The 22,906-nt window shown below is 52.0% G+C and overlaps 1 protein-coding gene and 1 long non-coding RNA gene across 2 annotated transcripts in view; one reads left to right on the forward strand and one right to left on the reverse strand.

Moving 5' to 3' along the window:
- Positions 1-17,166, reverse strand: part of NEURL1 (neuralized E3 ubiquitin protein ligase 1) — a 96,760-nt gene extending 79,594 nt beyond the window's left edge. Inside the window, exon 1 of the mRNA XM_003255427.3 lies at positions 16,397-17,166. Coding sequence (XP_003255475.1) covers positions 16,397-16,481 — 85 coding nt within the window. The 5' untranslated portion in view covers positions 16,482-17,166. The remainder of the gene's footprint in view (positions 1-16,396) is intronic.
- The window catches only part of LOC105739526, a 37,643-nt gene that overhangs the window by 6,374 nt on the left and 8,363 nt on the right, over positions 1-22,906 (forward strand). The window contains exon 3 of the long non-coding RNA XR_001115460.2: positions 16,133-16,307. This is a non-coding gene — a long non-coding RNA (uncharacterized LOC105739526). The remainder of the gene's footprint in view (positions 1-16,132; positions 16,308-22,906) is intronic.

Consider the following 22,906-nt stretch of genomic DNA (forward strand, 5'->3'; position numbering starts at 1 on the left):
CTGGTGCAGAAAGTTCCCCCTCTTCTCAAGTGCCTGAGTTTCCTGAGCTGTAGGGAAAGGACTCTATCCCAAAGATGTCATTTCAGAGGACAGAAGAGATTGCCCTAGACCTGGAAAGCATGTCCCCCACTCACTCCTGTCCTGTCGCCTGTTTTGGTAAAACAAAGAGGGCCTCTGAGATGGTGAAGTCCACCTGCAGCAGGGTGGATGGGGGCTAAGAGGCCAAGTCAGGAGCCCCCCCATTCAAGGCCCACTGGCAACAGTGTGACCTGGGCAGTGGGAATGGGAAACAGCGGCGGGGGTGGCCTGGAAACATCCAGGAAACAAGGCCAAGACCACCTGCCTCAGAAACTTCTAGGGGAGTCTTGAGCAACACCCGGGAAGGAAGAGGGCTTCCCAGAGCTCAAAGCCCAGGACAAATGGAATGGAACTTTTTCTTCCCAGCAACTTTAGCTCTCCAAGACAAGGATCCACATTGGAGGTAGCGAGAGAGAAACAGAGGAGGGGTGTGGGTGGCAGTCCTATATAAACACAGATGTTTCTCAGGCAGGGGTCAGCCCAACCAGGGGTGAAGGACAGCCCCTCTGGGTCCCAGCCCCTTAGCACAGCACAAGGGAGACAGCTGGGCCCCTTCAGAACCCGGCTTGCCACATGTCTCTGCCCACTGCCTGGCCTAGGTAAGAGCTGGCCTACAAGGAGGGGAGCTGTTGGCCCAACCTGGCCCATCTCCCGCTCCACAGAGCCACACGCCAAGCCCCAGGGACCCAGATTTAATGTGTCCCACTCGATGTGTGCTCACTCTCCCCAGGGGCCGCTCAGCACATGTTAAGATCCAATTGGCACTAATTGTACCAAGCTGGCAGTGCCCAGGGCAGCCTGAGTCCTGTCACCATGGATTTGACTCACCAAGCAAAGCAGTGGCCGTGGGTGTCTATGGAGCCCACCATTAGTGTCATTTTGGGAAGCTCAAGTGAACATGGATGGTGCTTTGTGAGTCAACATCACTGTCCGGCCAAAGCTTGCAGCCAGAGACCTAGAGCTTATAAGTGACTTACCCACAAACGGTCTTACACCCAGGCCAGGGCTGGAGCCTGGGCCTCCCAGGTGTCAGCTCAAAGGTTGCTCTACCGGCCCCTTCATCTGCTGATGGCCCCAGGAAGTCTCCTCTAGAAGAGGAAGGAGGTTCTAGCTCTTCCCTTCCTCCCAGGGTACAAGACCTCCACCCTGATCATCAAACCCCACCCAAGGAGAGAACCTCAACCCAATTCTTGAATACTGAGCTCCAAAATGGACTCTTGACCACAAGACTCAAACACAGTCACAAATCCTGGACCCTGAAATGGAAACCTGCCCTCCAGGAATGGAACCCTCATCCTCAACCTGGAACCCATACTCCCAAATGGGAGCCTCAAGATCAGCCCAGAATCTTGCCTGCAGAAATAGCACCTTCACCCCAAAATACCACCTCATGCCTCAGGAACTGAGAACCTTAGCACCAGACAGAAAACCTCCACTTTCAGAACAAGTCCTGAATCTTGGGGAGGGAGCTCTCTCTTCAAAAGCCGATCCAGCCTCTTCTTATACAGAAATGAGCCGCACAATGACATTTCGTTCAATGACAGATCACATATAAGACAGTGATCCCATAAGATTATGACGGAGCTGAAAAATTTCTATCACCCACTGATGTTGTAGCCATGATAACATCATCGTGGCCGGGCTGGTCTCGAACTCCTGACCTCAGGTGATCCACCCACCTCGGCCTCGTGCTAAGGAGGTGAAGCTGAGCCAAAGCCACCCAAAGTGCTGGGATTACAGACATGAGCCACCGCACCCGACCCTGTATTTGATTTCTTTAACACAACCTCAACTTGGGGGATCAGATGAGGAAACCCAAGATCCCTAAAACAGCTTCTTTCACATTTTGCCGTGAAGGAGGCAGGACTCCCTCATGCATGCAGAGCCCTAGTTTCCCGGCGGGCTGCCCTCTGAGGCCAAAACTTTCATGTGAGTGGCATTCTGCTCCCTCATGACCTATCCCAACTGCTTCCTCCAACCCCTGGGCCCACATCAGGGTCTGCATGTCTGGCTGGTCTCCTCAGTCCCACAGATCTGCAAACGCCAGCCTCAGAAAGGGAGAACCCCTCCTGCCCCTCTCAGGCCCTGGCTAAGCCCTCTCAGCCCTCCAAAGAGGGGGTTTCCTGCATGGGACTTGCGGAGGGGTGGGTGAGAAAGTCTGTCCACCCAGACAGGGCTGGCACTCCATTGAGTCCAAGATCTGCCTTTGTCCCTCGGGGCTGGAAGAGAAGTCAGGGCGCTCAGAGACAGAAAGAGGTCCTGGCTGTATCCTGAGGATGAGAGTTAAGAATGGATGTCACCCTAATGCTGATTTAAAGAGGCCCCATGAAGAGACCCAGGAAGAATCTGAGCAAGATTTGGAAGATCAGACTTTCACAGTCCTGTGGCAATTTGGAGCCAGTGTCTCCTCTGTAAAGTGTGCTGTGAATTCTGTCATGGGAGAGGAGGGGGGTTGGTTACATGCTTTTCAAATTCGAGGGACCTGACCCTGTAAGAAGTCCCCAAGCCCAGGGGCAGAGACAAACAGGCATTTCCTCCTCTCCCCACTTTCCCAGCTGTTGCCTGGTTCTCAGCCACTCTTCCGCATTCTGTTTTACTACAGGGCCATCCATCCAGTCCCTCTTGCTTGTCCATCCCTTGACAGTTTTATAATTTAATAAGTGCTGAGCCCCAGGGTGGGGGTCTGGGGCTTTGATCTCCACTCTGGGAAAGCCAGAGCAACCTTGGCCTGTCCCAGCTGATTTATGGCCACCTTTCAGGGGCATGCGTGTGTGTGGCTGGGAACTGGCACCCACGGGGAGGGGAGCCACCTGAGAAAGCCTGGCTAGGGCAGAGCTGCAGGTCCCTGGCAGAGAAGAAGCCAGGTGCACATCACACCGCAGGTGCTGCCTCTGCCCTCCTGGGAGCCACCTGTGACAGGCAGAGGGGACATTAATAATTGATGGTGTCCCAAGGGGTAGGGATGGAACCACAGCTCAGAGCCTGCCCAGCCTGCTCACCTGTCTCTCTTCCTGGCTGTAAAACCTCACACCCATGGCAGGAACACAGGTCCCAAGTGTGCACACCCTGACCTTCCACAGAGCCCCCAGGTGCACGTCGACCACTGCCGCAGACGTCAGGATTCAGAGATGGCACAAGCAGCTCCCCAACAGCTCCCTCTCCTGGACCCACCTCCAGAGCTTCAAGCTGACCTTCTAAAGTATCTCCCGAGTCAATCTGCTTGCCTGCCCAACTCTGACAGAAGCCACACCTCTCTCCTTGCATAGAGGACTGCAGTGGACTCCTGCCTGGCCCCTCTCCACCCCTCCCCATCTCTTGCCCCAAGAGCCTACTAGCACATCTAAGTGATCCTGTCACTCTTCTGTTTAAGGCTCTTCAATGGTTCCCCTCAGGCGTCACTCTCCAAGCAGACGAGCATCTGCATCACATTTGGGGCCAGCACTTGTCCCCCCTCAGGTGTTCCTCTGGAGTCAGCTTCCAGCAGCTCCTAAGAGCATCATCCTGCAAGGCTGGAGCCTGGGGATCTTGTTACTGCTTGGTCCAATCCGGCTGTATGACCTTGGGCAGGTCACTTTCCCATTCTGGGGCCAAGGGGACCTGAGATGAGAAAGCAGGTAGGGCAAAACAATCTCCATGATACATTTGGGTTCTGATGTTTGAATCAGTGGCCACTGGCCCTTCCACCAGGCACCAAGCACAGGCCTGACTTCGTGCCTGTGTTTGGTACCTGCCAGACCTTCTCCCCTCGGGAAGAATGTGTTTAAAGGAACATTAGCTGGAAAGAGCAGGGCAAGAAAAGGAAAAGAAAGCAGAAGTGGGCCAGGCACAGTGGCGCACACCTGTATTCCCCAGTACTTTGGGAGGCCGAGGCAGGCGGATCACTTGAGGTCAGGAGTTCAAGACCAGCCTGGCCAACATGGTGAAACCCTGTCTCTACTAAAAATACAAAAATTAGCTGGGCGTGGTGGTGCACACCTGTAGTCCCAGCTACTTGGGAGGCTGAGGCATGAGAATCGCTTGAACCCAGGAAGTGGAGGCTGCAGTGAGCCAAGACTGCACCACTATACTCCAGCCTGGGTGACAGAGTGAGACTCCGTCTCAAAAAAAAAAAAAAAAAAAAAAGCAGACAGCAGACGTGAAGGAGGAGGAGGAGGAGGAAGAAGGGAGGACCCTCCTGCCAATAAGGACCGACTGAACTGGACAAGGCAGGGCCGTGAGTATATCAGAGTAGAGACCATGCCCAGTACTCACCTCTCAATTCTCCATACCCAGCACCATGCCTAGCTCAGAGCAGGCATCAATACATGAAATGAATCAGCTGGAATATCCTTACAGCCTCATTCTACCCCGATCGGGCCAGAGTGCCTCCTCCTCTCCCTCTCAGGGGCACCTGGACACCCATACTTGGACACACATACTCTGGACTGCCCCATGTCCTGGAGAACAACAGCCTCTCAGCAGACACCAGGCAGGGGCTGGGGCAAGCCAAGTGGGAAGGATGAAGGTGAAAGCCAAGAGCATGTGGACCTGCCATCATCTTAATCCTAGCAACCTCACCTGTCAACATTCTCCCTTTTCCGTCCTCATCCCAACCGCTGGAGCAGCCAGGATGGCATTCTAGGGCAACAAGGCTAAAGAAGGCCATCCGGGTAAGCCAGCAGACATACTTCCCTCTTCTAACCCCCCATCCCAAGAAGGGTCCTCTCTCCTCCTCCTCCTCCCCTGTCCCCACACAGTCTGTGACCAGCAATGTACTTCCACGGACAGAATGAGTGAGAAGGGGGTGGGACACCTCTGAGAGGCAAGGAAGCAGCTACTTAATGATTTTCTGCTGAAAGTTCCTTGGCCAGGAGGGCTGGGGCGACTCTGGCCAGGGCTCAGCCCTGCTGTACCCAGCAGCAGCTCTGAGCCAGTCCTGGGCTCCTTCTCCTAAGAACACCCTTCATGTGGCCTCCATACCCAGCTCAACTGGGGTAGTACTGCCCCCTCTAGGGTGCTTTTTAAGATACAGAAGAGCTGGCTGGCTGGACATGGTGGCTCATGCCTGTAAACCCAACACCTTAGGAGGCTAAGGTGGGGGGATCACTTGAGGCCAGGAGTTTGAGACTAGCCTGGGCAACATAGTGAGATCCTGTCTCTACAAAAATCAAAAAATTAGCCGGGGCTGAGAGCAATGGCTCAAGCCTGTAATCCCAACATTTTGGGAGGCCAAGGTGGACAGATCACCTGAGGTCAGGAGTTCAAGACCAGCCTGGCCAACATGGCAAAACCTCGTTTCTACTAAAAAATACAAAAATTAGCCAGGCGTAGTGGTAGGTGCCTGTAATCCCAGCTATTCGGGAGGCTGAGGCAGAGAGAATTGCTTGAACCCAGACATGGAGGTTGCAGTGAGCTAAGATCGCACTCCAACCTGGGCAGCAGAGCAAGACTCCGTCTACCAAAAAAAAAATTAGCTGGGCTTGGTATTGTGTGCCTGTAGACCAAGCTACTCAGGAGGCTGAGGTGGGAGGTTCGCTTGAGCCCAGAAGGTTGAGGCTGCAGCAAGCCAAGGTCATGGCCACCACACTCCAGAGCCTGGTCAACAAGGCAAGACTCTGTTTCTTTAAAAAAAAAAAAAAAAAAAAAAAAAAAAAAACAAGAAAAAAAAAGATACAGGAGTATAGGAGAGCTATTATTTTTTTAATGGCACATCGGCATTTGGAGCGGCCAGTGGCATTTAATCGGCAGGGGCCAAGGATGAGAAATGAACAGTTGACGCCTAACATGCTAGTAGCTTCCCATCTAGGAACTGAGGCCAACCCCTACTCATTTTCAGGTCACTTCCTAGAGAAACCTTCCCTGATCCCCAAGACCAAGTCAAGGTCCCCCCTTATAGCTCCCTAGTTTCTCCTTCAAAGCCTTTACCCAGAGATAATTGTTTGGGTAAGAAATTAAAGAAATAGTGGAGCCGAACTGTTAAAGATAGCGGGGCCTCTGGCCTCCAGGAGGTGGAACGTAAACACCCCACCCCTGTGAAGCGTAACCCCCCCACCCCCTAAATGTGGGCTGCACACAGTGACTTCCTTCCAAAGAATGCAATGGAAAGGGAGGACAGTGTAACTTTAACTGCACAATGGAGAGACCTGACAAGCACTCCCTCAGCCAGGCGCTCAAGGTCAACATCAACAGCAATGAGTCATGTTGACAGCATGCGCCGTTGATATGATGGGAAATGGCACTTTACCTCTGTGGTCTTTCGCTCCAAAACCTAAAACCGCAATCTAATCATGAGAAGAACACCACAAAATTCCCAATAGAGGAACAGTCTACAAATACGTAACCAGTAATCCTCAAAACTGTCAAGGTCATCAAAAGCAAGGAAAGTGTGAGAAATTGTCACAACCAAGAGGAGGGAGCCTAAGAAAACACGACAACAGGCCAGGCGCAGTGGCTCCCACCTGTAATCCCAGCACTCTGGGAGGCCGAGGAGAGCAGATCACAAGGTCAGGGGTTCAAGACCAGCCTGACCAACATGGTGAAACCCCAGCTCTCTAAAAATACAAAAATTAGCCAGGCATGGTGGTGTGTGCCTGTAATCCCAGCTACTCAGGAGACTGAAGCAGAAGAATACCTTGAACCTGGAAGGCAGATGTTGCAGTGAGCTGAGATGGCGTCACTGCACTCCAGCCTGGGCGACAGAGTGAAACTCTGTCTCCAAAAAGATAAATAAAATAAAAATAAAAATAAAAAACAAAATACTAGCCAGGCATGATGGTGCACACCTGTAGTCTCAGCTACTCAGGAGGCTGAGGAGGGAGGATCCATTGAGCCCGGGGGGTGAGGCTGCAGTGAGCTGTGATCACGCCACTGCACTCCAGCCTGGCCAACAGAACAAGACCCTGTCTCAAAAAAAAAAACAGCGGGGGTGAGAACAGCATGAGCTCTAGCACGTATATGTTAGCAATTGTGATCTCCAGATTCTTTTTATGCATTTGTCATTTTTGTTCCCATCTGCCTTCCCACTAAAGGGTAAGCTGGAAGTGGTGAGCGCTCACCTATTGCATTTCTCACCGTATCCACGTGCCCAGGAAGGTGTCTAGCCCACGGCTGATGGCCCTCAGCTGATGCTGAGTTTGTTAAACAATGAAATGAGCTCTCCCACCCACCTCTTACCCTCCCTATCAGTGCATCCCACAAACCCCAACTCTCATCCTCAGAGAACTTCAGTTCCCAAGCCCAGTGCCGGAGCCCCACCTCCCCTTGGAACTGTCACTAGAGCAGAGAAAAAGCCAAGGCCTCCCACCTGCCTCCCAGTGACTCCTGCTTATTCCCTCCTCCTCTTCTCTTAGCCCTTCTTTTTCTCTAAGTTCTGCCCTCTTACCCCCTACAAGTGTCAACACCTGCTCATTTCCCAAAGCCATCCAGGGAATGACTCCTGATAAGCATCTTTTAATAAACTCTGGAGCTGGATCTGTCATCCAGAAGCTATATTCTCCCTCTCCCCTGCCCCCCTACCACCTCCCACTTCCTGGGCTGGCCCATTAGCGCCTCTGGTCTGGCCAGGCAGGACCCACAGGGCCTTTGGACTCTGATTTGCTGGAAATGGCCAAAAGGCAGCCCAGGCTATTTGGGAAGCTGGCCCTCCTATCGGCCAGCTTGTCTCAGCAGCCGGGGCCAGTTCTGCCTGTGCCACTGAGCCTGATGCTGGCCAGTTCACTTCCCTCCATCCCTGAGGCAGGTTTCCCAGGCGTTACCAAGGAGACCACTTGCATCCTGCCCAGGGTTGCCAAAGCAACCGGCTCAGCTTGAAGCAGCCCCTCAGCTCTGGCCCCTGGGTGTGCAGGTCCAGGAATGAGACAGGCACAAACTAACAGGGAACAGGCGGCCCTGGCACACCCTGGGCAGTGCCCAGCTCCCACCCTCCTTTCTATCCTCACTCTTCCTCCTTTTCTTACCGCTTTTGCTCATCCTGCCTCCATCTTGGGCTCTGTGATTTAGAACCAATGCCTGTGCCTCACTGTGCACACCTTGGAAGTGAGCAAATGCCATCTGCTATGGACTGAATTCTACCCGCCCCCTCAATATTCATATATTGAAACCCTAATGCCCAATATGACTATATTTGGAGATAGGGCCTTTAGGAGGTAATTAAGTTAAATGAGGAGGTCAGAGGGGTGAGGTCCTGATCTGATAGGATTAGTGGCTTTATAATAAGAGGAGGAGAGAAAGATCGTTCTCACTCCATATGCACACACCAAGGACAGGCCATGTGAGGTCACAGCAAGAAGGAGCCACCTGAAAGCCAGGAAGAGGGCCCTCAATGGAACCTGACCGTGCTGGCACCTCGATCTCAGACTTCCAACCTCCAGGACTCTGCATCTGAGAAAATGCATTTCCATTGTTTAAGCTGTCCAGTCTGTAGTATTTTGTTATGGCAGAACAAGCCGACTAAGACACCATCCCAGAGGGCCCAGGAAAAGAGTCCTAATATGGAGAAATTCTCCCCCAAGATCAGTTTCCTCGCTGATCAGCTTTGGTGTCCTGGGTAGAAATCCCAGCCCTGCTCTTTCCTAGCTCAGTGTTTCTGGGCAGCACTCTTCACATCCATTAGTCTCAGCTGTCTCATGTATAAAATGGGAATAACAAGAGCCTGGCACAGTGGTGTGCGCCTGCAGTCCCAGTTACTCAAGAGGCTGAAGCAGGAGGATGGCTTGAGCCCGGGAGTTCGAATCTAGCCTGGGTAACATAGAGAGACTCTGTCTCTACAATAAATAAATAATGGCCGGGCGTGGTGGCTCACGCCTGTAATCCCAGCACTGTGGGAGGCCGAGATGGGCAGATCTCCTGAGGTCAGGAGTTCGAGACCAGCCTGGCCAACATGGTGAAACCCTGTCTCTACTAACAATACAAAAATTAGCTGGACTTTGGTGGCAGGCGCCTGTAGTCCCAGCTACTCAGGAGGCTGGGGCAGGAGAATCACTTGAACCTGGGAGGCAGAGGTTGCAGTGAGCTGAGATCGTGCCATTGCACTCCAGCCTGGGTAACGAGCGAAACTCCATCTCAAAATAATAATAATAATAATAATAATAATAATAATAATAAAGTGGGAATAATACCTACCTCTCCTTTATGGGGAGATTAAATGAATTTATTTACATGAATACACCTAGCATCAGAACTTGGGCTTCTTAAAAATCCTTTCATTGCTGGTTTCTTTTTTTGTTGTTTTTTTTTCCCTGCCTATGAGCAATGGTCCTGCTGCCCATAGCTGTGGGTTGGAAGTGCTTCCAGACTTGCCCATGGGAACTCCAGATGAGCAGGTCAGCTTGGCTGTCACGCCCAGCCCTTTCAGCGTGGCCTAGGACAGAAGGCTGACAGCCTCTGTGAACCTCTCAGCAGCTCAAGATGCCTCATCTCCTCCTCTCCCCAGCCTGCCTTCCACTGCCGTTGGTGCTGTTGAAATAAAATCACCACATGCATCCTGCTTAAAAGCTGTCCATGGCTCCCAATGCCTACAGGATAAAATCTATCCTCCTCGTCCTAGTATCATAGGCCCTCCAAGATATGACCCCAGCCTACCTTCAAAGATTGACCTGTTAACCTTCCCACTGGGGACCCCACATCCAGGCAAGAGGACTGCTCACCGTCCCTGAACCCACCCTGTGTTTCTCTGCCTCTGTGCCTTTGCTGCCAGCCCACTCACCAAGACACCTTTCTAGCTCCCCTCCAAATCTCCCCCATCCAACTCCAGGCTCTCCTCCTCTGAGAAGCCTCGTCCCATCTCCTCCAAGCATGCAAGAGTAGGACTGTTCTGAGTCCCCAGAGTCACAACAGTTCTCAGATCTTGAGGACCTTGTTAAACGTGCATGTTTGAGGGCCCCATCCCCAATATATTCTGAGTCAGCGGGTCTGAGCTGGGGGCTGGGAACCTGCATGGTAGACATGCTTCCAGCTAATGCTGATGCAGGCAGTAGAAAAACCTCACCCTGAGAAACACCGGCCCCAAAGAACCGCAAGTTTCCTCCAAAGTGTCTAAAACCCTGAAGAAAGTGTAAGGGGGAGGAGGCTGGGAATTCCAGACTAGCATAGACCTCCTGATCCTCTGGTTAGCCAAGGGAGAAAGCATCAAGAACCCCATTGTGTGCCCTTTCCCAGCCCTGGGGCTCTGTCCAGAGACTCAAAAATTACTCCCCCCATATCTCTCCCACAATGAAAGACAGAGCCCACCCAAGGCTAAATGCTACAGGGGCAGGATAATACAGCGATCACAATAATTAAAGTCTGAGAGCCCTGGCTTTGAATCCCAGTCCCAACAGTTTCTAACTGTTGGGACTGGGATAAGTTACTTAACCTCTCTTAGCCTCTTTTCCCCCATCTGTAAAACAGTGACAATGCTACCTCCTTCTGTAGGTTGTTGGGAGGGTATTAATGGAAATAATCCACATATAAGAACCTGGTACATAGTAACCACCCAGTGCATGGTAGCTATTGTAAATATTATTATGATAATTAACATAACAGGGTTCAAAGGTAAAACTGAACTGAAAACCAACAGGGCATGCAGGATGGGTGCTCTGGGTTCAACACGGGGCTGACGCAGTCAGTCACTCTGAGGAGGCCACCAGGCACCCCCCAGATCCGTCTGCTGCATTCCCGGGGGCAGAGAGCTGGATGAGCTCACCTAATCTGCAAGCGTCATGACAACCAAGGAAGGAGCCCAGACAAGAGCTGAGGGAAGATATGTGGGTTGACCAAAGAATGGAGACCTTGAATATCCCATTATGGTGACTGAAGGGGGGAAGGGTATGATGAAGATAATACTTTGGGAGGATCACTCCGGCAGCATCGAAGGAGGGACCAGAGGCAGAGAAGCCAATTAGGATGGCAGCTGTGGCAATATCTGGGATGAGGACTCAGACAGGGGAAGTAGCAGCGAGAATGTGAATGCAGAAAAATGGCTAGGGGCTGAGCACAGTGGCCCCAGCACTTTGGGAGGCCAAGGCAGGAGGTCTGCTTGAGCCCAGGAGTTCCAGACCATCCTGGGCAACATGGCAAGATGCCATCTCTTAAAAAACACCTATAAAAATAAGCCAGGAGTGGTGGCGTGTGCCTGTGGTCCCAGCTACTTGGGAGGCTGAGGCAGGAGGATCACTTGAGCCCAGGAGGTTGAGGCTTCAATGAGCCAAGATCCACCACTGCACTCCAGCTGAAAGAAAAGAAAAGAAGGAAAGGAAAGGAAAGGAGGAAGGGAAGGAGGAAGGGAGGGAAGGAGGGAAGGAAGGAAGGAAGGAAGGAAGGAAGGAAGGAAGGAAGGAAGGAAGGAAGGAAGGAAAAAGAGAAGGAAGGAAGGAAGGAAAAAGAGAAGGAAGGAAGGAAGGAAAAAGAGAAGGAAGGAAGGAAGGAAAAAGAGAAGGAAGGAAGGGAGGGAGGGAGGGAGGGAAAGAAAAATAGCTAAGACCTTGTCCAAGGATGAGCCTTCCCCTGCCCCTGCTCTCATCCGCAGAGAGTAGTGAGGAAATTCAGGGTCTACAGACACTCTGGCCCACCACAAGAATCAAGACCCTTAGTCAACCTTTGCAGCTCCTCCTTCAGGCCCCCAGCAGCCTCAGCCATCATAGAAAAGAGACTGAAAACAACAGGTGTCTCGCTGGCGTCACACCCAGCCAGAGCTGGAGGGGGACCACCTTCCTACAGCTGTCACAACCAGTGACTTTGTGAAGTATCCAATTCAAGAAGCACCACCTTTTGAAAGATGGGAGGTGTACCCTTAGGTGTATACCCAGAAGAACCCAAAACAGGTGTTCAAACAAAAACTTAGACACAGATGTTCATAGCAGCATTATTCATGAAAACCAACAGGTAGAAACATCCTAAAGTCCACCAGCTGATGAATGGATAAGTGAAATGTGGCATATTCTTACAATAGAGTATTATTCAACCACAAAAGGAAAAAAGGTGCACGCTACAACATGGATGAAATTTGAAAAGATTATGCTAAGTAAAAGAAGCTTGACACAAAAGGACAAATATTGTATCCTTCCATGTATATGAAATGCCTGGAATAGGCGAGTCCATAGAGACAAAGAGTAGATTCATGGTTGCCAGGGATTCAGGGGAGAGGGTAACAGGAGTGACTGCTTAATGGACATGGCGTTTCCTTTTGGGATGATAAAAATATTCTGGAATTAGGTAGAGGCGGTGGTTGTACAATATTGTAAATGTACTAAATGCCACTGAATTATATATTTTAAAATGGTAAATTTCGGGTTATGTAAATTTTACAATTAAAAAAATGGGCCTAGTGCAGTGGCTCACGCCTGTAATCCTAGCACTTTGGGAGGCCAAGGCGGGCAGATCACAAAGTCAGGAGATCGAGACCATCCTGGCTAACACGGTGAAACCCCGTCTCTACTAAAAATACAAAAAATTAGCCAGGTGTGGTGGCGGGCGCCTATAGTCCCAGCTACTCGGGAGGCTGAGGCAAGAGAATGCCGTGAACCTGGGAGGCGGAGCTTGCAGTGAGCCGAGATGGCGCCACTGCACTCCAGCCTGGGCAACAGAGCGAGACTCCATCTCAAAAAAAAAAAAAAAAAAAAAAAAGGAGGTAGCCCATCCAGTCAGGCACTCAGAAAGACCTGGGCAAGGAGGAAAATCTTTATTCTTCGTATTTTTCTCCACAAGGCATGAACCTCCTGTGCACCCTACCCCAGTCACTCTGTGCCCCTCACTGAAAATATATACTAATTTCCATATACATATACTTTCTATTTCATGTAATATATAGATATACACTCAAGCCCCTCCAAGCCTTTACTGTCTGTGGCTTTCTCCCTTCTTCCACACCCTAGGACTGTGCTGCATCCCTTGCTGTCTATCCAGTTCCTGCAGTTCCCTCCATGTCCAGCTCAGATCCTCCCCTGATACCCCTTCTCTGACCTCTGCCCACACATCTGGGTTTCGACAGTACAACCAAGCAAACACTTGATTCCATTCACTCCCTCATCCATGCCTTTTGAGTAGACCTCCAGCCTGGGAAAGCCCAGGGGTGTCTTATCTCCGAGCTGGGCACATGGGAGCTCCTCGGGCAGTGCCTGTTGATTCTAAGCCCAGAGCTACACTATGGACCTCTCCCCTGAACACTCCTAGACCAATGCTGTTCAGAACCCAGTGGGAATCACCAGCAGCAGAGTGGGGTCAGTGTGTTCCCAGGAAGAAGACCAAAGTCTACCACCCGAGAGGCGATGGTGGGGTCCATGTCCCATGTCATGTCAGCCTGACAGCCAGACCAATCTTAGCACTCCCAGGATCCCTATTATACCAGGTCCCTTCCAGTTGTTTTAATTAAAATGGTGAGGAATCAAGAGATTGCAATTATGTAGGGAGAGAAAAAAATCAAGACAGTCACTCCACCCCTACTCCCAGCAAATTTCTGGATGAGCACTGACAAGAATTAGAGATAAATTCAGGCTGAGTACAGACGCCATCCCAGCAGAACTCTGGGTAGGCAGTTAGCATCACAGCTTATCAGGTCAACACCAACTCAATTAGAATGGACGTCTGGCTGACCACTGATTTATCAGAGAAGGCTCGTAAGTCAATGCTGATACATTTAGAAGGGAATTGGGAATAAACACTAAACAATTACAGAATAAAGGTGATGGCTCTATTAGGGTAGAAAGATAGGAAGAAGTCCCTAGAAGTCAAGCTGAGAAGGAGGATCAGTGGACCTTGGGTGAAGGACAGAGCCAACAACTGGTGGCCCTCATGGGTACCCTCTGTCCTTCATTTCAGGCTTAGTAGGAGCAGGATCAAAATGGCCATGGTCACCTACAGTGGTGTGTGGATGGGGCCCCCACTCCTGCCTTCTGCCAAAGACCCTAGCCACAGAGACCTCAGATCCCCACAATTCCAAATTTTAGATTAAAAAATGCAATTAGTTGGGAGCTCTCTGGGTTTCCATAGAGTCAAGGATGGAGCAAGGCCTTCTCAGGAAGATAGTCTGTGAATATTAAGGGCCAAGTCAACCCGCTGGCCCCCAGCTAACCCCTGCCCCCTGAAGGACAGGGCCAAGTTTTGCCACTTTAATTTGGGCAAATAATTATTCTTTTCCCTCATTATTCTCACTTGCAGAGAAGGTTGAGCTGAACGATATTCATAGGTTCATTAGGAATCTGTTTCCAATGCTCAGAAACAGTCTTCATACTTGCTAACACTGATAGCTTATTTCTGATTACAAAAGCAATACTTTCTTATCATAGAAATTTTAGAAAAGAGCAAAATATAAAAAAGAAAAATGCAATCCAATATGATCCCATACCCAGAGGAAATAATTGCTAACCTTTTGGAAACTTTACAGGCATTTTTGCTTGTTTTGTTTTTGTTGGAGTTTTTTGCATTCATACCACTTTTTAAACAAAATTGGGATCATACAGTCTTCACAACTTTGTATTCTGTCATTATACTGTGAGCATTTTCCACAGTCATCAAATATTCTTCACAAATATAATTGTAATCACTGCATAGTACTCTACCAAGAATATATACCATGATTACTGAGCATTTAGGTTATCCACCTAGTATAAATAACACTGCCATGAACATTCTAGCCTAGTGCCATAAGTATATATTCCTGCATCTCCACTTCCTTAGGATCAATTCCTCAAGGTGGAATTACAAGGTCAACAAATTGATTTTTTTTTTTTTTTAGCGAGACAGAGTCTCGCGCAGTCGCTCAGGCTGGAGTGCAGTGGCACGATCTCAGAGCACTGCAACTTCCATCTGCCAGAGTCAAGGGATTCTCTTGCCTATCTGCCTCCCAAGTAGCTGGGATCATAGGCACGCACCACTGTGCCCGGCTAATTTTTGTATTTTTAGTAGAGACGGGGTTTCGCCATGTTGGCCAGGCTGGTCTGGAACTCCTGACCTCAAGTGATCCACCTGCCTCGGTCTCCCAAAGTGCTGGGATTATAGGCGTGAGCCACCGCACCCGGCCAACAAATTGATATTTTTAAAGTATCTTGACACGTATTGCCATATTAATTTCCAGAAAAAACACAACAAATCCATTGATTTTCCTGAGCCAACTGAGAGCTGAAGTTCTGAAAGAGCTGGAGTATTAGAATGCAGGACAGTCGTCCCGTCTCTCCTCCTCTTCCCTGGTCTTAAAAGTTAACTGCTCAGCAAAAGAAGGGACAGAATTCCAAGTCAAAAGATAGGGGTCTACAGCCTAGCTCCTAGCGCCAAGGTCTGGCTGGCTTTGGGAACCTGAAGCAAGCCTTGGTTCTCCTCATATGTAAAATGGGTATAGTGTGATTAGCTCTGCTCTGCTGACGACCCCAAGCAGTGTCCATGCTCACTGAAAATGTGTTTGAGAAAGTTCGATGCCTTGTGTTAAAGGGCACTATTGTTATCCTTCTCATAACCTGAGGGGCTTAGGAAGTGGGGTATTCTTTGTGAAAGCCCCCTTTCTGGCTTTTAGCCATCATGCCCAGGACAAGTGCCACTGGTTCTGAGGTGACAGAAAAGCACCTTCCGGAAGGAATTTAGTAGGGTCTGAGGGCCCGGGAGGACCCAGCAGTGTCTTCCAAAGGTCAGAGACAGCACTGGAAGCTCCAAGACAGGAATGGCAGGCTCCGAACCGGGAGACTGGGCCTAGGGCCACCCTGAGGGTGCTGAGTGGATCTGGGGAAGTGGAGAGCAAAGACATTCCTGGTAAATGTCCCTCTGTTTCAAGGCTCCCAGACCCTCTTTTCTAGGGCTCTGACTGGATATCTGGTCTTTTGGGAAAACCAGAAATCAAACTAATTCAATGGATACTAAAACCCAACGGCTGCAAAGGACCCCAGGAACCAGCAGCTCTGACCCTTTCTTCCAGGCTGCTGTAATCCTGTCCTGAATTTTTAAAACCCTCCCATTGGAAATGCAACTAGTGCTCCCAGCCTGGTCTCTCCAGCCCTAGGGCTGATGGAAAGGAGACCCACCGCGAAGTGCCTCCCTGGAGACGGACGACCCAAGCTTCCCTCCTCACTCCCCACTCCCCTATCGACCTGGCAAACATCCTTTCCCACCTCTTCAGGCTCGCCTAACACCATGGCCTGAGGGGACTCCAGTGACGTTCCCAATGCCAGCAGACAGAACTGCGCAGACCCCGCGGGACGCCATCCTCCATCACCATCATCGCCGGCTGCCCTCCACCCCCAGCCCACTCCACGGCCAGAGGTGCATCTCCGGCCTCCAGACACGCACAACAGGTGGCGTCTGCCCGCCCTCCCCAACCACACCTCCCTGGCCCTCCACCTGCGCCCCCAGTCCTCCAGCAGCGCCCGGCCGGGGAGCCTACCTTTGAGGTTCTGGGGGTGGCCCCGCGGCGCGCGGCTCGGGTTTCCTCGGGGCAGCGAGGGGATACTGGAGAAGTTGTTACCCATGGCATCCGGCCCCAGGGGGTTCGGCGCTCGCGGGTGGGGGCGAGGCCGGGCAGGAGCTGAGGTGCGGTGTGCGAGTGTGCGCGCGCGGGTGCGCGCCGCCGGGGGAGGGCCCTGCTGGGGCTGCGGCCGGGGGCGGGCGGGCCGCTCCTCTGCTTCCTTTCTCTGGACTTCGCGGTCCTTGGCGGGTTCCACCCGCCACGGGTGTCCTGGCGCGAGCGGGGCTACCTGCCTCCCATGCCCCGTGGCGGGAGCGGGGGCCACAAGCAGGGCCCTGGGCCGGGGCCGGGGACGCCCGGGGCTCCCCGCTTGCTCCCCGGGACGCTCGGGTTCCGGCTGGGGGTGGGCGGCGCGGCGGCTCCGGCGCGCTCCCCCGGGGCCATAGAGTCAGGGTCCCTGGCGTGGGCGTTCCGCGGCTCCGAGGCAGGCTCGGTCACCGCCCCGCGGGGACGGCCGCGGCGGCGATGTGCGTGGCTCCCTCCTGCCCGCGGGTCTGCATGGAGCGGGGCTCGGCGGAGCGCGGGGCGTGCTGGGCGCTCCGACGCGGCTGGTGTCCCCCGACCGCCGCGGTCCCGCCAGCGCCGGGTCCCTCCTGCGACCGCCGCCTCCGCCCCCCGCCCCCCGCCCCGGCAGTCGCCAGGATTCCCTCGCTCCGGTTGTTATGGTGACAGCTGCGCCGGTGAATGAGCGTCTTAGTGACACGCGCGCGCCCGCTAGGCCAGATGTGGCCCCGGGGCGCGCCGCGTTCCCGTAGCCGCAAGCTCTTGGCGGCGCGGGTCGGGGTAAGACATCAGGCGAGTATGGTGGCCCCTGGGGCTGGCCTTATTCCCAGCACGGAACCATGGAACTTGCACTTGAAAACAAGGGGAGCAGGGCCGCGAGAACGCCGAGCTCCCCGGATGCGGGGGCGGGCGAAGCCAGCACTAATGTTCGGTTTCCCTAGCTCCAGGTACCGTGCCTGGCGCAGAGTGGAGAGCCCAGGGAAACATGTAAATAAGCGAGCGGATGCTTGGATAAAGTAATTGAGATTAGGATCCGGGCACTTGACCCTCCGTTCTCAGCCAGGGTAGGGGCTCTAGGGCAAGGGTTCAGAGCAGCAACTCCGGGCAGTCTCACTGATGCACAGATGCCACTGAGGGCCTTTGAATGCCCGCGGACCAGACTCACAAGCCTGGAGCTCTGGCCAAACTGAGGGAACAGATCTCCAGGACAGATCTTCAGAAGACCACCAGCTCTGAACTGAGTGGTTCTGTTAGCTGTAGCAAGGTGGGGGAGAGGAGCCTCTGCAGCCTATGGCAGTCAAAGAAGGCTTCCTGGAGGAAGGGGGTTTCAGCAAGTGCCCTGCTCATGTGGCTAGTGCCTTCCTGTAGCTCAACACTGCACCAAGAAGCCTGCAGGAAGTGAAACGGAAGTCATTCTTCTCCTTCCTGGACCTGGGGCATCTCTCCTCGTCTATCGGGGATGGAAGATGTTCCAAGGTTCCCCCCAGGGAATCAGACTTCCTGCTCCTCTAAGTCATCTCTAGCTTCCTGCTCTGGCTTCAGCCACTCTGATCCAGAGTCCAGTGAAGACATGGGTGGGCAGGGGGACATCTCATGTATCCTTTTCTATAATAGAAGGTTCTTCCCCCAAGTCTCCATTTGGCAGCTCCTCATTATCTAGGCACAATTCGTGTCCTGACATTCCCTGACTGTCCCAACTAAAGGACCCCCTCCACTCTCAGTCACTTTCCACAATATTCCATTTTATTTTCATCATAGCTTTTATATGGAATTTGTTTACAAGTAGCCTTTCCTCGTTTATCTTCTGCCTCCCTGCTAGAACATAAGCTCTGTGAGGGGAGAGCACAGGTCAGTCATGTTCACCAAGGTGTCCTTACCCACTGGGGGAATGCCTGGCACGTGACAGATTCTCAGAAAATAATTGTGGAATGCATGCTTCCCACTGTGGGCCAGGAGGCTCCACTGAGATCCTTGGGAGCAGAGCCTCCTGAACCACCCTTTATTTTCCTCTCCTGCTGTCCTCTTTCCATCCCCATTCCAGGCATTATACCCTTAAATGTCTGGGACTCCAGGCAAGCTAGAAATATCTGTGACAGCCGCTGTCTCTCTGGAATCTGGAGGGAAAGACAGCCCCGACCCCGGCCTCCAGCCTCCCGGATGCCCAGGATCACGTGTGCAGGCAGCTGCAGATGGCCACAGCAGGTCAGGGATGGCTGTCTTATTTATGGGCAGTATCTTCCCAAGGCTCACTCCCAGCTAATGACTCATGCATCAGAAATCCACAGGCTCTTAATGGCAGCACACTCACACATGTGCTAACACACCGCTACACTATCTCACACACTCACACTTATACAAGCACGCACACTTATATTCCCCCTGAAATCTGCCAGAATGAAGTCACTGTGAGTGGCCACTAGAATCAGGCCTTTCACAAGTTAGAATACAAGGACTCTGCATAATTGAGACTCATTCTGCTGGAGTGTGTTTGAAGTACAAGGGCCTAGCTAGGATTTACAGACGGTGGCTCCAGGGAAGCCTGGTGTGGGCAGGGGAATGGGGGAGGGGATGAGGCCCCAAAGGTAGAGCACAGCAGAGATGTCTCGAACTCCTGACCTCAGGTGATCCACCTGCCTCGGACTCCCAAAGTACTGGGATTACGAGCATGAGCCACCGCGCCTGACAAAAGGATGTCACAGGCCCCACATGGCCTAGACCTGGGGCTATGGGCAAAGCAGGGGAGAGAGGAAGAAGTCAAAGGGAAGGAGGGAAGTGAGGGCCAGAGGTGGACGCTCACCTGAGTCCAGAGGCAGCCCAGGTTCTGCAGCTCAGGGCAGCGTGATCCCAGGGAGTCCCAAAGGAAAGTGAGAGGCGTCAGGGACAAAGGCAGGGAACTGAGGGTTGAGGAGCTGATGGGAGTATCAACAGGGCTGGGATAGGATGAGGTAGCCAAGGCATCCCTGGCGCAAAATTGAAGAAGGCGCCAACTCTCAAGGTCATGCAGATACCAACCTTGCACTTGGGCGAGCCTGGGAATGAGGTCCTCTTATATTTCACACCCTAGGCCCCTCTCTACCTTCACCCTAGTACTTCAGGGAGCTCTGTACTGGAAGAGGGGACACCACTGTTAGAGTCAACTAGGTCTCTGGCCAGGAAGGGACCTAGAAGAGGTTGGTGTGGCTGCATAGGACTCAGAGAAGTTGAGCGTGGCCCTTCTGAGGAGTCCTGTGCCCCAGCAACTCTTCCCTGGCAGGGACTTAGGGTAGACCCAGCTCAGAGGGTCAAAGAAGGCCAGCAGTCTCCTTACCCCCAGACCTTGGGCAGAACTCAGAGGCCTTCCTGCCATCCTTCCCCAAGGCAGCTGGTGGGGATGGGGTACCTGGGTGGTGGCTCTGATCCAGAGGACCCTTCCGAGACCCATCCTGGAAGGGAAGAGGAAGAAGGAAACTGCCAGGGAGACTGGGGCTGATGAAGTCACTGTTTTGATGGCTTCAGGGGAAGCTATTAATACCCACAAGGTGATGCTCTAGCACCAGTCACTGTGGCAACACCCACACACCCAGCAATGCGGATTCTGCGGGCAGTGACTGAGAGGGGTGGGTGTCAGTGCACATGTGTGCACTTTCGCGAACACCTGTGTCCTTGTATGTGCATGCATAGGTGTTGTGAGTGCACACACAGGCAAGCATGAGAGGGAGGCCCCGGGCAGGGACCTGGGGAAGCTTCCTTTAACAGCAGCTCCACTCCCACCTTCCCTTCCTTCCCTGCTGCTCTCTTCTTGCTGATTTCTCTCTCTTTTTTTTTTTTTTTTTTTTTTATACAGAGTCTTGCCCAGTGGGAGTGCAGTGGCACGATCTCAGCTCACTGCAATCTTGCAACCTCCACCTTCCAGGTTCAAGCAATTCTCCAACATCAGCTTCCCGAGTAGCTGGGACTACAGGCACACACCACCATGTCCAGCTAATTTTTTTTTCTTTTTTTTCTTTTTTTTTTTTTTCTTTTTGAGACGGACTCTCGCTTTGTCACCCAGGCTGGAGTGCAGTGGCGCAATCTCAGCTCACTGCAAGCTCCTCCCCCTGGGTTCACGCCATTCTCCTGCCTCAGCCTCCTGAGTAGCTGGGAATACAGGTGCCTGCCACTATGCCTGGCTAATTTTTTGCGTATTTACTAGAGACAGGGTTTCACCGTGTTAGCCAGGATGGTCTCGATCTCCTTACCTCGTGATCCACCCGCCTCGGCCTCCCAAAGTGCTGGGATTACAGGCGTGAGCCACCGTGCCCGGCCAATTTATGTATTTTTAATTGAGATGGGGTGTCACCATGTTGGCCAGGCTGGTCCCTAACTCCTGACCTCAAGTGATCCACCTGCCTCAGCCTCCCAAAGCGCTGGGATTACAGGAGTGAGCAACCACACCTGGCCCTTGCTGGTTTCTTTCACTCTCTACCCCCTTCCCACACCCTCTCGTCTTTCCCCCTGCCCTTCCTTCTCTGCTTCTTCCCACCCTGGTCACTTTCTCTCCTTGCAGCCTCTGTTCTTCCCACCCTGGCTGTCCGCTCCTGCCTGGTTCGCCTCTCTCTACCTCCCTTCCTCTTTCTCTCTCTCCGTAGCTTCCAGATCCATTCAAGTCTTGAAGAGTTACTGTGTTGATAAAATAATAGCATATTTGACTGAGAGTCTACTCCCTTCCCTGAGCCTCTGGATGCTGAGTTCAGAACCAACCAGAGGGATGACCTTTCCTCAGGCAGACAAAAGTGGGGTGCCTCTAGGCTAAGCTGGACTCCCCTGAATTGAGACCACCCTAGTCAATGGCATGACATCTCCCTCCATGCAGAGAAACTAACCTTAAAGTGGGAAACAGTCACAACTATCCCTGGCTACGACAAGTAGCACCCTCCCATTCCCCAAGTCCCAGCCCATTGTTTCGTTTTGTTTGGGTTTTGTTTATTTGTTTGTTTGTTTGAGACAGAGTCTAACTCTATCACCCAGGCTGGAGTGCAGTGGCATGATCTCAGCTCACTGCAACCTCCCCTCCTGGGTTCAAGCAATTCTCCTGCCTCAGCCTCCTGAGTAGCTGGGATTACAGGTGTGTGCCATCACGGTCAGCTAATTTTTTGTATTTTTAGAAGAGACAGGATTTTGCCATGTTGGCCAGGCTGGTCTTGAACTCCTGACCTCAATTGATCTGCCTGCCTCAGCCTCCCAAAGTGCTGGGATTATAGGCGTGAGCCACTGCACTCCGCCTGGTTTTGGTATTTAGAGCTGAGGGTCTCACTCTGTCACCCAGACTGGAATGCAGTGGCGTGATCATAGCTCACTGCAACCTCGACCTCCTGGGCTCAAACGATGCTCCCACCTCAATCTCTTGAGTAGCTGGGACTACAGGCACGAGCCACCACGCCAGACTAATTTTTTATTTATTTATGTTTTGTAAGAGATTGAGATCTCAGTTTGTTGCTCAGGCTGGTCTTGAACTCCTGGCTTCAGGTCCCGACTAGGCCATCCAAAGCGCCGGGATTACTGGCATGTGCCACCATGTCCACACAGCCACCAGCCCATAGTTAATCAGGCTATCAGAAAAGCTGTGGGGGGAGAGGGTGGTGTCCTGTCTGAACTTCAGGGGGTGGCTGGACAAGTTGGAAGGCAGATCTCTGAGTGCATGTGCCTGATACTTAGTGCATACTCAATAACTAGTTATTAAATAAATGAATGAAGAAAGAAATGGATGGATTAACCTGTCGGGCCCTCCCTCTGAAGGATGGAAGTCTGTGCTGCCCATTTTAGCACGGAATGGGCCCTATGCCATCTTATTCCCAGGTATTTTTGGGATTCAGCTTCACTCATTGCCCAGTGACCATTTATTGAGCACTACCTGTATCCCTGGCACTGATGAGGTGCAGCTTCGTTGCTAGCACTGTGGGGCAGCCTGTCCTTTGCTTTTTGTGCACCCCAGTCCCAGTTCCCCACCTCCCAGGCCCAGGTTCAGAGCTGAACATACAGCAGGTCTGACCACATAGCTGGGCTGGGCAGGTCGCTCTGAGCTCCAAACCTTTTTGATCATGCACCCCTAGCAGTAATAAATTTTTAAAGTGTGTACACCAATATATGTATATTTCTTTATTTATAATTTCTATATATGCACTACTGTATTCACATTGTGTATATTATGAAACATTGACTAAATAGACTAATGATATTGAAAAAGGGATCATCTTGCCCTCCTCCTGGGGTGTGCACACACTCTAGACTAATAATTCTCACACTTAAACATGCATCAGAATCATCTATGAGGCCTTGGAGAGAGGGGGAGAAAGTTACTAAAAGGCAGACTCCCAGACCTCACCCCGAGAGACTTAGATTGAACAGAGTCTGATACAGGTCATTTATTGATTACACATTTGGAAACTGCTCCACATGGTCACATGTTCT

The sequence above is a fragment of the Nomascus leucogenys genome, chromosome 3 (genome assembly GCF_006542625.1).
Source record: "Nomascus leucogenys isolate Asia chromosome 3, Asia_NLE_v1, whole genome shotgun sequence".
In the NCBI taxonomy this organism is placed as follows: domain Eukaryota; kingdom Metazoa; phylum Chordata; class Mammalia; order Primates; family Hylobatidae; genus Nomascus; species Nomascus leucogenys.